The sequence below is a fragment of the Schistocerca piceifrons genome, chromosome 5, assembly GCF_021461385.2.
Source record: "Schistocerca piceifrons isolate TAMUIC-IGC-003096 chromosome 5, iqSchPice1.1, whole genome shotgun sequence".
Taxonomy (NCBI): Eukaryota; Metazoa; Arthropoda; class Insecta; order Orthoptera; family Acrididae; genus Schistocerca; species Schistocerca piceifrons.
The window spans coordinates 573,882,545-573,896,740 of record NC_060142.1 but is presented as its reverse complement, the minus strand read 5'-3'; the positions used below and the strand labels follow the sequence as shown (position 1 = coordinate 573,896,740).

At 43.5% G+C, this 14,196-nt stretch overlaps 1 protein-coding gene across 1 annotated transcript in view; it reads right to left on the bottom strand.

The window, feature by feature from the left end:
• LOC124798593 (centrosome-associated protein CEP250-like) overlaps positions 1-14,196 on the bottom strand; it is a 457,139-nt gene that overhangs the window by 306,649 nt on the left and 136,294 nt on the right. Inside the window, exon 2 of the mRNA XM_047262059.1 lies at positions 12,336-12,485. Coding sequence (XP_047118015.1) covers positions 12,336-12,476 — 141 coding nt within the window. The 5' untranslated portion in view covers positions 12,477-12,485. The remainder of the gene's footprint in view (positions 1-12,335; positions 12,486-14,196) is intronic.

Here is a 14,196-nt window from a genome sequence, read left to right as displayed (position 1 = left end):
TCCGCTCCTTCATAAATAAATTTTAAAAAATGGTTAGCTGCGGCGCTTGTGGACTTTCGACGCAGCATGTGGCGAGTTCAAGAAGTATTTCTTTGGGTTTATTCATTTCTTCCGTACTCAGTATAAAAAGAAATAAAAATAGCATTGCAGATTCATATTATAACAGTCTCCCTTTTTTTACTTATTTTTAGATTCTATGTGTTTTGCCACGTGGAAATTATAATAAAGAAACATTGAATCATAATTTTCTAATGAAAGCAAAGGAAGTACAATAAAAAAGAAGTAAAGCTTTCGACTGTAAAAAAAAAGGCAGCAGAACCCAGGTTCGAATCTCGGTCCGGTACACATTTTCACTCATCGCCGCTGATTCCGCATCGCGTCTCGATGCAGCTGACAGCAGTGATCTGCTCCCTTTTCTTTCCTTTCTTACCCTCTCCACGTTCAATTTACGTATAATGTACCACGGCTGCCGATTCTGCATCAGCGCACCCCAGGCTCGAAACACTGAAGAAAAAGAATAATTTTAGCAGAGCGTGGTTTCGATCCACGGGCCTCTGGCTTATGAGCCCAGGACGTTTCCCCCGAGCCACTCTGCTGCGTGGAGGCACCCCAGCTCTTCTGCGCGTGACATGAGACACTTCGAAAGCGTTGTCTGCATCGGTTTCACACGCCTACCGTTTATTTAACTGCGTAACATCTCTCAGCTTGACTTGTCCCGACTTTTCGGACAGAACAGACACCACGCAATCCTGGAATTCGCTTGTACGTTGCCCACGTCGCCAGAAAACACCCCTCTTTCTACCTGTGGAAACTCCGATGACCGCTGTGGGACTCGTGGCTTGCCAGATGCTCTGCCCTCCCGTCACCGTCTGCCTGACAACTGGCCGCCAAACAAATATCATCGGGCCTCTCAGATTCAGTCCGTCATGCGGCCTGTAACGTTAGAACCCGACGAATTCTGACCTTCCTTCCCCTGAGTGTTTGTAACACCGAGGATCTGCTGTTTTCCTCATCTTATACTGAGACTGTTCGCCGACCCTGGCGTGCCTGCCTGTTGCTGGTCTGTTTCCCTTGGGCGACTTTTGTCCGCGGCTCAGACTCGCCGTCTCGCCCGCCGGTGGCCTTGGCCGCGTCACCGGAGCCAGAAATGATTTGCCTCCCCTTCCCTCCCCCCTTTTCCCTCTTTGTAATCCCCTTTATATTGCTGCGCGGGGCCCCCAGGCGGGGGAGGCCGACGTCACAAGTTGGCTCTCGTCGCTGTATCTCCGGTAAGCGCCTTTGCGCGCTATAAGTACCGGTTAGGCGGCGAGGGGGGAAGCGGAAATGGCAGCCATCTCTCCGCTACGGGTGGCACTCTGCAGCGCCACCATTCGTAAAATTTACCAGTGAAATTATGCAGCCCTTATAACAGCCACCGAAGCGTGCGCGAAACTGGCCGGAAAGAGACGGCCGCCGTGCTGCTCCTCGCAGCCTCCCATGCTGCTGCGTGCTAAAATTATATAGCATAGTCCCTCCCCAGCTCCATCACGAGCTTGCTGAGCCGTCTGGCTGAAGCACTTACAGTGAGGTGACAAAAGTCGTGGGGTAGCGGTATGCACATATACAAATGGCGGTGGTATAAAAGGGCGACTCGCATTCGGGAGGACGACGGTTCAATCCCGCGTCCGGCCATCCTGATTTAGGTTTTCCGTGATTTCCCTAAATCATTCCAGGCAAATGCCGGGATGGTTCCTCTGAAAGGGCACGGCCGACTTCCTTCCCTAATCCGATGAGACCGATGACCACGCTGTCTGGTCTCCTTCCCCAAAACAACCAACCAACCTATAAAAGGGCAGTGCACTGGCGGAGCGGTCATTTGCACTCAGGTGATTCATGTGAAGAGGATCGCGACGTGACTATGGCCGCGCGACGACAATTAACAGACTGAACGTGGAATGGTAATTGGAGCTAGACGTGTATGGGACATTACGTTTCAGAAATCGTTTCGGAATTCAATATTCCGAGACCGTGACTATAAAGTGTTTGCCGAGAATGCCAAATTTCAGGCATTTCCTCCTATCAGGCACAATGCTGTGGCCGACGGCCTTCACTTCACGACCGACAGCGGCGGCCTTTGTGTAGAACTGTCAGTGTTAGCAGACACGCAACACGACGTGAAATGACCGCAGAAATCAATGTGGGACGTACTACGAACGTATCCGTTAGGACAGTGCGGCGAAATTTGGAGTTAATGGGCTACGGCAGCAGACGACCGCTGCAAGTGCCTTTGCGAACAGCGCGGCGTCATCTACAGCGCCTCTCCTGGGCTCGTGACCATAGCGGTCACGACTGGAAAACCGTGGCCTGGTTAGATGAGTCGCGATTTCAGTTGGTACGAGCTGATAGTGAGGTTGGAGTGTGGCGCAGACCCCAGAAAGCCACGGACCAAATGGTGCGGGCTGTGTTTACATGAAATCGACTGGGTTCCCTGTTCCAATTGAACCGATCATTGACTGGAAATGGCTACGTCCGGCTACTTCGAGATCATTTGCAGCCTTTCACGGACTTCATGTTCCGAAACAACGATGGAATATTTGTGGACGACGATGCAACATTCTGGACAATTCGAGCGAATGATTCAGCCAGCCAAATAGGCCGACATGAAGCCCATCGAACATTTATGGGACATAAAATCCTGCACCGGCAAAGCTTTCGTAATTGTGGACAGTTACAGAGACAGCATGGCTTAACATTTCTGCGTGCGACTTCCAACGACTTATTGAGTCCTTGTCTCGTTGAGTTGCTCCACTACTCCGGGCGAAAGGATATCAGGAGGTACCCCAACACTTTTGCCACCTCACTGCATAGTTAAGGAGAGATGAGCAGAGTAGACTATGGCTCCGCCATCGCATTTCGCCCTATCATTTCTCTCTCACTGTCTCTGTACCACTATCAAAACGAACAAGGCGCGCACTCGACAGGTACACAAAAAAAAAAAAAAAATAAGTCTCGCAGGACGCAAATCAAGGACGTCACTGTGCAAGAAAGAAGATAATCTTTCTATTTAATGATTAAATCTGTCCTTGGGATGCACCCAATTAAGATCGGCAAACACTTTTAATTTTTTTGTATAAATGAAAGAAAAACGAGTGTGACTGCGTCCAAACTTTCTGGTAGGTTAACACATTGGGTGGTTTTTCAAATCTCGTCTACAAAAAAATTTTAATTTCGTATTTAGCATATCCGACTGTTGAGTGTATCTCTCCCCCAGTTTCATTGGTACTCCAAATCCACAAAGCAGATTCCTCGGGGCTCGTAATAATGACACTAATGCCTACATTCATTCCAGCTTATCTAAATTCCGGCGTAGTGAAGTGATCAGGAGCAAGACAGACTGTAGTTCGTAAATTGCTTTCAGACACCATCCACCATTCGCTGTAAGCCTTGCCGTTGATTTCAGAGTTATTTATTTCTGAGAACCCATCTCTACAATGTCCCCTTGTCCATTAATGATACATTCGCCCTGCACCTGTTACCCGCGTAAAGTGTATCTGTCTGTTTCGTATTTTAATTTTTTTTAAATGTTACTTTATGTCGTGTAAGTAGACTACATCGCTGTCTTTGCATAAAAAACTATCACCAATTTTGAGGAGCGTTTGGCATAGTTTTTATTTTAGGAAACATACAGTTCGACAGAATCTTGGTGGAACGATTCTGAGAAAACAGAATCAATCTGTTATTGACAGAAAACAGGTAATTCTCTCTTTTTTTAAATTTAGCTTGTAGTATCTGCCAAGATATCAACTAAACAATTTCGCTGAAAGTAAAGCAAAAGAAAAGCACATCCACTTTCACCGCAGGATTCTTTAATGAAAACCACAGAGATTTTTAACTTTGAAATTATAAATATTTCATATTTCACAGATGACTATTTTCAATTAATAAAAAGAACTGCCTTGTTTATTATCACTCACTGAAAAATATTATTTCACTGCAAACCGACAGGGGAAGAGGGCAGCAACGAGAACAGTTGCCATAAAACACGCGTGACACGTTGCGAAAGAGGAACTCATACATAAATAAAATTTCGTTTCTTTTTAATATTATATTACAGTTCATTTATCATTGCAGCTCAAGTAGGCAACTGTTAACTACAACGAATACAGTGAAACACAATGCTCATATTCACGTAACTGAGATTTATTAATTATTTATGATTACGTATTTTAAAACAGTAACTGAAGTTTAGCTGGGTCGACTACAAAAGAGCAGCGCACTTTATTTGTAATTAATGCGTGTATTTTACACAAGGTATTTATTCAATACAGTCATAGAAATAGATTTTTTCCTGCACTTAAGGCATCCTGTAAAATTTAGCTTTGCATAGATCTGCGACTACATAACGACCTGGAGAAGAACGCCACAAGCAGCGTAAAGTGTAATAGGGGCTTCCGAATAACGTACCATCGAATAAGTGTGTTGGATGCGTTCCTGTCCTTTCCTTAGAGAACACTTACATTCATGGCCCAAGTTGCCGGAATTCCAGATAGGCAATCCCTCCATTACCGTCTCTTGCACATGTTCAACTACACACTTGCATGGGAATATAGGATAAGGGCGACATGTCCAATTTTACGAAAATCATTCGACATTTTACATAGTACAGTCTGTCATTGTCTTGGAATGTTCAACGAAATGCCCCAGTTTACGTGCGTACCAGTCGTCTTGGAACTACGCAAACTCAGGCAGAAAGACGGAGAAAAGGAACACCAGAACACATTGTCTTTCACCGTGCATTATTTAACACATCTAGACAGAATAGACAGTTTGCACCCAATATTTATACAGCTTTAAGAGACCCCTAAAAATTATGTACAACTGACGACCTAGCGAACAAAATCCCAGACTGCCAGTAGAATGTAAGGAAAGGCGTCACAGTGGGCATCCTAAGGTACAACGTGTGCAAAACAGGGAATTAGTGAAGTGAACACTGACGATATTATGTCTTGGAGCTCATACTTCTACGGTTAGGAACTCGCATTCTCATCATAGCTCACACTTACAAACCTACGTGAATGAAACAAGTGCTATTCCCACATGCGCTGCAAGACAGAAACTTAATTTAGATAACAGTAGTGGAGTTATAGTGGGGTTGGGCCCATTTTGTTTACATCTGTAACGTCATGTGAGGAGGTACGTCCTTGCCCATGAGTCACAAGCCACATTCCCTTATCCATGATGTCATGATTGTCATCGTTCATCATCGACGTCTTCATCGTCATCACATGACAAGCCACATCCTCCCCTTACCTATGACTTCGCAATCCAAGAAGGTACAACTCATTCCTTGACGTGGTGGTAGTAGCATATATCTCATGTCTGAGATTAATACCTCTGATAACAAAACCAAAACAATTTGGAATATTATTACAAGGCAGACAGGACAACCAAGAGTACAGGATGACAGCATCACCATCAAAGTGAATGGAAACTTGATAAACAACAAGCCGGAAGTCGAAAACATTTTGAATAATCATTTTTTAAATGTTGTAGAGAAAATAGGATCTAAATGTTCATTAGAAGAAGCAAGGCAGTTAATGGAAAATGCCTTACCCACACCATGTGATACAATTGAAATTCCACCCACCTCTCCTTCTGAAATTAGGAAGATAATAAACTCTCTCAAGAATAAAAGCTCACATGGAATTGATGGCATTTCCAGCAGGATACGAAAAGGTTGTTCCCAAGAAATAAGTGGGATTCTTAGCCACATATGTAATAGCTCTCTGAAGCAGGGTATTTTCCCAGATAGACTGAAGTATGCCATTGTTAAACCACTGCATAAAAAAGGGGATAAATCTGATGTCAGCATCTATCGCCCAATCTCTCTTCTGACTGCCTTATCCAAAATTCTTGAAAAAGTAATGTATTGTACAGAAGTTTCACACCTCTGTAAAAATAAAGTTTTAACAAAATGCCAGTTTGGTTTCCAGAAAGGTTTTTCAACGGAAAATGCTATATATACTTTCACTAATGAAATATTAAATGCTCTGAGTAACTGGAAGTCACCCGTTGGGATTTTTTGTGATCTCTCAGAGGCTTTTGATTGTGTAAATCATGGAATACTTCTAGATAAGCGCAAGTACTGTGGTATAAATGGGACAGTGCTCAAACTGTTTAAATCATACCTAACTGGAATAGTGCAGAAAGTTGAAATAAGCAGTTCACATAATATGCAAAAAAACTGGTGATTTCTCAAACTGGGGAACAATCAAGAAAGGGGTGCCGCAAGGTTCGGTCTTGGGTCCTCTGCTGTTCTTAATATATATTAATGACTTGCCATTCTATATTCACGAAGATGAAAAGCTGGTACTTGTTGCCGATGATACAAGTATAGCTATCACACCCAGCAGACATGAATTAACTGATGAAATTGTAAACGATGTTTTTCAGAAAGTCATTAAGTGGTTCTCTGCAAATGGGCTCTCATTAAACTTTGACAAAGCACAGTGTATACAGTTCCACACAGTAAATGGAATGACCCCATTAATAAATATAGACTTCGATCAGAAATCGGCAGCTAAGGTAGAATATACCAAATTTCGAGGTGTATGCGTTGATGAGGGGTTGAACTGGAAAAAACACACTGAGGATCTGCTGAAAAGTTTGAGTTCAGCTACTTATGCTATTAGAGTCATTGCAAATTTTGGCGATATACATCTGAGTAAATTAGCTTACCACGCCTATTTTCATTCTCTGCTTTCGTATGGCATCATATTCTGGGGTAACTCATCATTGAGTAAAAGAGTTTTCATTGCACAAAAGCGTGTAATCAGAATAATTGCTGGAGCTCATCCAATATCATCCTGCAGACACTTATTTAAAGAGCTAGGAATCTTCACTGTGCCGGCCGCTGGTGGCCGAGCGGTTCTGGCGCTACAGTCTGGAACCGCGCGACTGCTACGGTCGCAGGTTCGAATCCTGCCTCGGGTATGGATGTGTGTGTTGTCCCTAGGTTAGTTAGGTTTAAGTAGTTCTAAGTTCTAGGGGACTTATGACCTCAGCAGTTGAGTCCCATAGTGCTCAGAGCCATTCCATTCCAATCTTCACTGTAGACTCACAATATACATATTCAGTTATGAAATTTGTTATTAACAATCCGAACGAATTCAAAAGTAATAGCAGTGTACATGGCTACAACACTAGGAGAAAGGGTGATCTTCACTACTCAAAGTTAAATCTAACTTTGGCTCAAAAGGGCGTAAATTATGCTCCCACAAAAGTCTTTGGTCACTTACCTAATAGCATCAAAAGTCTGACAGATAGCCACATAGGATTTAAAAGGAAATTAAAAGAATTTCTTAATGGCAACTCCTTCTACTCATTAGATGAATTTTTGAATATAGTAAGTGGGTAATTTCCCCACCCCCCACCCAAAAAAAGAAATATTAAGTGTCATGTAATATTTTGTGTAATGTAATATCTTGTATTGACACCTTTTATTAACCTGACGCGTTCCACATCATTACGAAGTGTCGTATTCATGATCAATGGAACAAGTAATAATCTAATCTAATCTGTATGTTCGAGTCCACAGTTCAAGTTTGTGCTGGTAGTCAACACTGCAGTCGCTGGTGGCAGCAAGAAATTCAAAAGTCCAAGGTGATGGACGGTGAGAAATAGAAATATCGAAGATGGTGCTGGTTGGAAATTTAAAAATGCAAGACGGTGTTGGGGAAAATTAAAAATGGAAGATGGTTGAAAAATAAAAAAAGAAATTAAATATTCTCAAACAATTTAAAAAGTTCAAAAATCTAGGGCAGCAGAATTAGCTCAGTTGTGCTTTGTAATCTCTCCCACTCCACTCCCTTCTCCATCCCTTCCCTCCAGTCACATCTCAGTACTTTATAGTCCATTAAAATGAAAGTGCCAATCACTATGTACTCCCAGAAACGCCAGCATTGCTGTGCTCAAAAGCAACTGTCGCAACAGGCCCTCACATTATTTATTTTCCACTTCAAATTTGTTCTACGATCCTTATACAGATTCACAATGTATTTTACACACACACACACACACACACACAACTGATGCGTAAAACATGATCGTGAACACTTGGAGTAAGTGCTCCAACGCTATTTTCACCCCTAAACACACGTGGCTAAAAGATAACGTGCTAAAGAGACAGTTGGCATATAGGGTTTGGCATAAATAATACAACAGCAAAACTAATGTGCCCAAGCCTATAACTGCAGATGATACTTGTGAGGGGTACAATGGTATCTCTACATCTAAAATTTGTCAAAGCTATATTATTGGTACCTCGTATAACAATCTGTCATCACTTGTCATTTTTATAAAATTTTCAGTCTTGTTTCACCCTAGAAAGTACCATTTTAGGTAGCACAAAGATAGCGCATCATGTTCTAAACTTGAAAATATACTCGATGTTATTAACAGCCTAATATTGCTTTTTATTTACATTTGAAGTAAGCCTACTGAACGTTGTGTACAAAACGAACTTACAAGTAATGCTGCAATAGGTACTCTCTAGAACAGTATTTCAAACAATCAGCTACTAAATAAGACCACTTTTACACCTAAACTGCAACTACTCACTCTCATGTTACAATTTTCGTGTAACAAAATCTTCGATGCATCACTCTTGTTACATGAAGTTGAACCAAATTTCCTCTGCTGAACAGTGTAAGAAACTATTCCGACATATCGTAATGTTACAACAAAATTGCCCCAAACATCATCACTGTCGAACAAAATTATAATAAACTGCCCTCTATGTCTTCGACTAAGCAAGTTAGGACTTGTTATGGCTAATTGTCACTTATTTCGACAAGCAAAAGTGGGTAGTCGGTAAGTTGAGAATTATCGGAACTATCAAGCAAAACGCTTAGTGAGATTCGTTAAGTCAGATTTGTAGGTCAGTACCTCATCCATGATGTAACAAACTGCACCCACTGTACTATGACTTCATCATGATGTCATGTGCTCACTAACCTTCACTGTATGATGTCACATTTCATTGGTGGAATACATTACGTCATGACAGCATTAAACTGGTCGTGTATTGAAACAGCCAGTCACAGTACATTATTTTATTGGTCAATAAAAAAAACAGCTCGTGTGTGTAACCTTGTTCCACTATTGTCTTTGGTCATGTTTACATTTGTACACCATGCATTCTGAAGGTCTCCTTGCATATTATAAAAATATGTAGTTTAAGTATACAACACAATTAAGACATCATCAACACGCATTCTTACCTCCAAAAATGGCCTGTCAGTTCCTTTGTCTTTGGCTATACTGTGCGTTTACATCTTGCATTTTGCAGCATTACGATTATATTTTGTTATTGTTTAGTAATTTGTTATAGAAATAAAGGCTGTGGCGCCATAGTTCCATTCGGTAAATATCGCAGCCCTCCTCGAAACTTCGTTTTGAACACAACCTCGAGTAGGCCTAGGTCAAACCTAAATAAAAAATAATATTAGGTACGCCATACCATCAATTACATTTTTCTAGTGTAGAACAGTTCCTTCTAAAATGATTCTTTGGGAGGCAATGTATTATTGAAATACGTGTCAAAATGTCACGTGCTCATAGTTCAATCTTTGTACTACAAGCAATGTAGCCTCAAGTAAGCCTACGATCGAAATGCCAAAACGTTTTACGTATTTCGACAGATATTTTAGATGTGGAAATACCACTGTAACAACTGACATAAACATTTTTTGATAATATGTGGAAATAACGTTGACAGAAATATTGTGTTGCTGATGAATACTCAGCAGGTATTTTCGATGTAGAATTGACATTGCAACACTTGGCAAGCACTATGTGTTTCGTAGAATTCAGTCATCGAAATATTTAATATGAGGGTCCATTCTGTTTCACATAAAGTGTGGTACAGAGATCAAGGCGGCCGCTGTGACCGAGCGGTTCTAGGCGCTTCAGTCCGGAACCGCGCTGCTGCTACGGTCGCAGGTTCGAATCCTGCCTCAGGTATGGATGTGTGTGATGTCCTTAGATTAGTTAGGTTTAAATAGTTCTAAGTCTAGGGGACTGAAGACCTCAGATGTTAAGTCCCATAGTGCTTGGAGCCATTTAGTTTGAACAGAGATCAAACTGTGGACGTTCACAAGAGCTGGTTAATGTGTGTGTGTGATTTGCTGATGACAAAGTTAACGCATTTCAGATGTGTAAACACTGCAGGTTTCACCCTTTATGTAATTTTTTTATAAATTCGTCTGAATATGGCGCATAAAATTCGGGTACTTTTGAACATGGCATCTACACTGTGTTTAGTAGTTTCGTGTTAATGGCCACTGAAATACTAGGCTGTAATAGGCTGTTTCGTTATAATGGGGACCAGTTTTCTAAGAAATGATATGTGGCTTCTTGGGTTGTGATTGACGTAACCGATAAGGTAGGGCATTGACCGACTCTCGTGATGTCACAAATGTAAATAAAATAGGCCAAATTCCCCCATGGCCCTGCTACTGATAACTATAACATTAGTGTTACAACGAAAATAACGATATTTTCAGTGGAAAAGACAGGGCTACTATAAATGATTCATTATTCTTCAAAGCTCTTTGTTTTCCAAAGTTTTATAAGTTCAAATATAATCGATGCGTGAACAGAACCATAAACTTACTGAGTTTGTATTGCGCCTACCTGTTGGCGTTATGAGTGCAGTGCCGTGACAAAATGGCGACAAAACAAGCAAAGAGTTTTTGTGCGTTGGAATATGCGAGATATTCATCTGTTACAATATTTCAGCGTGCATTCAGGACTTATGGAATAGAACCGCCATCTAAACGGAGCAATATGCGTTGGTATCGACAATTTAGGGACACTGGTTGTTTTCTGTGCCACGTCTCAGACGAAGATGTAAGGGCCGTTTTCCTTCTGTGAGAAGAATGTGACGGGTAGCTCTTACCTTGATGATGCCGGACGGGGTGGCCGAGCGGTTCTAGGCGCTTCAGTTTGGAACCGCGCGACCGCTACGGTCGCAGGTTCGAATTCTGCCTCGGGCATGAATGTGTGTGAAGTTCTTAGCTTAGTTAGGTTTAAGTAGTTGCAAGTTCTAGGGGACTGATGACCTCAGCTGTTAAGTCCCATAGTGCTCAGAGCCATTCGAACCATTTTTTTCTTACCTTGATGTGTTGCGGTTGGGTTTTTTTTTTCCACACCTGACGGCTGATTCCCAGAATTTCGTCTGCCAACAAGACGGGTCACACCCTTATCGGAGCATGAGTGGTCGTCACTACCTGAACTACGAACTTCTGCAAGGGTTAGTGGTGAAGGTGATGAGGTTCCCTCGCCGCCCGGTCACCTGCTAATGCTTTGTGACTTTCTCGTTTGAAGGTATATTAAGGACTGTCTTTACGTAACCCCAATGCCAAGAACAGTGGAACAGCTGAGACAATGCATCCACCAATGCTGCTCTGGAGACTACTGACAGGATGTTGGTACACAAGATATGGAACTACCACTGCGACGTGTTTCGTGTGACCAGAGGGCGCCTCATAGAATATTTGTAAGACCCAAAACGCAAAACTGGAGTTTACAGTTCTGTTCATGCCTCAGTCATGCTTGTAGATATAATAGTTTAGTAAATGTAGAGCTCTGAAAACGAATGAATTTGTAGTAGCCCAGTAGAACTGAAAGTTTACATTTTAGTGTTATCTTCCTGAGTTAGTTCTAACAACAGTCCTCGAAGGGAACAAAAGGACGAAGAGCTTCAGAGCCTCAGCTACCCACACCTGCAGAACCGCCGAGAAGTCGAATAGTAATGGAATGTAGATGGTGACTGAATGCCATAATTGTGAATGGTAGCTGCTGTAACAATGATTGCTAGTTGTGTCATTAATGGAACTTTGGTCTATCAAAGTATGCATGCTGCTATGAAAAATATTCTATTATTTCTATGTGGTTGTTTACCACACGCTTCCGTACATGTTGCAAACCGCAATGTCATCTCTTTGTTTTGTTAATCCCAACCTGTTTTTGAGAAATTATCTCTCCTGCAGCTATATTTCCTCCCTTGTCTCCCCAGAATTGTGGACTCTAGCTACCATTTTATAATGACGTAGTTCTTTAATCGCTTTCGCAAATAGCATGAGGGTAAAATGATTTTGCTTTTTTTGCTTTTTCAGAGGTACTACATTTCTCACTTGACCAATGCCCAACACCAAAAATATTCTATCTATTCTACCGTTAAACTATCACAGTCAAAATACTTAAAAGGAAATGGGTTTTAAGTCAGGCATTATATTTTACAGAATGAAGACAGCTGGCCGGCAGGGCAGTGGGGATGAACAGGGAGCTCTTACCTTGATGGTCTCCCTGAGGATGGCGATCTCGCGGGTCAGGTGTTCGTTCTCGGCGTACAGCACCTCCATCTGCTGCTGCATCTCGATGCTCGGGTTGCGCATTCGCATCCGTAGCTCCTCCTCCAGTTGCCGAACCAGCATCGCTTGTTTCTGCAACACCAGACACAAACAGCTGCGTCAGAATGAGTACTCAGCAGCCGTTCGAGATTCAGCGGAGTATTCACAGAGTAAAACGATAACCTAGAAAGTTGTGGGCTAAAATTTACGCATTGTAAGCCGACCTTCTCCCCAAGTTGAGAAATTTATCACATCGTGTTGCGTCATTGTTGTCAAACTGGTTCTAGGATTTATTAGAGTCCGGGATAATGAACGAACTTCACAGCAAAGTGTGGCTCTAGAATCATGCGGGAGGTTCCTCCACGCCGTCACTCTGCTCTAATAACAGCTCCAACTTCACATAAAGTCATTAAATGCGGGTTGGTTTCCAAATCGAATTAACGAATTAACCTTTTAGCTAAGAACAGTGAAGATATCGAATAACATTAAACCCAAGCTGCAACATGGTCGCGAATTGAACAGTGACCCGAAACTACACTCCCGGAAATTGAAATAAGAACACCGTGAATTCATTGTCCCAGGAAGGGGAAACTTTATTGACACATTCCTGGGGTCAGATACATCACATGATCACACTGACAGAACCACAGGCACATAGACACAGGCAACAGAGCATGCACAATGTCGGCACTAGTACAGTGTATATCCACCTTTCGCAGCAATGCAGGCTGCTATTCTCCCATGGAGACGATCGTAGAGATGCCGGATGTAGTCCTGTGGAACGGCTTGCCATGCCATTTCCACCTGGCGCCTCAGTTGGACCAGCGTTCGTGCTGGACGTGCAGACCGCGTGAGACGACGCTTCATCCAGTCCCAAACATGCTCAATGGGGGACAGATCCGGAGATCTTGCTGGCCAGGGTAGTTGACTTACACCTTCTAGAGCACGTTGGGTGGCACGGGATACATGCGGACGTGCATTGTCCTGTTGGAACAGCAAGTTCCCTTGCCGTTCTAGGAATGGTAGAACGATGGGTTCGATGACGGTTTGGATGTACCGTGCACTATTCAGTGTCCCCTCGACGATCACCAGTGGTGTACGGCCAGTGTAGGAGATCGCTCCCCACACCATGATGCCGGGTGTTGGCCCTGTGTGCCTCGATCGTATGCAGTCCTGATTGTGGCGCTCACCTGCACGGCGCCAAACACGCATACGACCATCATTGGCTCCAAGGCAGAAGCGACTCTCATCGCTGAAGACGACACGTCTCCATTCGTCCCTCCATTCACGCCTGTCGCGACACCACTGGAGGCGGGCTGCACGATGTTGGGGCGTGAGCGGAAGACGGCCTAACGGTGTGCGGGACCGTAGCCCAGCTTCATGGAGACGGTTGCGAATGGTCCTCGCCGATACCCCAGGAGCAACAGTGTCCCTAATTTGCTGGGAAGTGGCGGTGCGGTCCCCTACGGCACTGCGTAGGATCCTACGGTCTTGGCGTGTATCCGTGCGTCGCTGCGGTTCGGTCCCGGGTCGACGGGCACGTGCACCTTCCGCCGACCACTGGCGACAACATCGATGTACTGTGGAGACCTCACGCCCCACGTGTTGAGCAATTCGGCGGTACGTCCACCCGGCCTCCCGCATGCCCACTATACGCCCTCGCTCAAAGTCCGTCAACTGCACATACGGTTCACGTCCACGCTGTCGCGGCATGCTACCAGTGTTAAAGACTGCGATGGAGCTCCGTATGCCACGGCAAACTGGCTGACACTGACGGCGGCGGAGCACAAATGCTGCGCAGCTA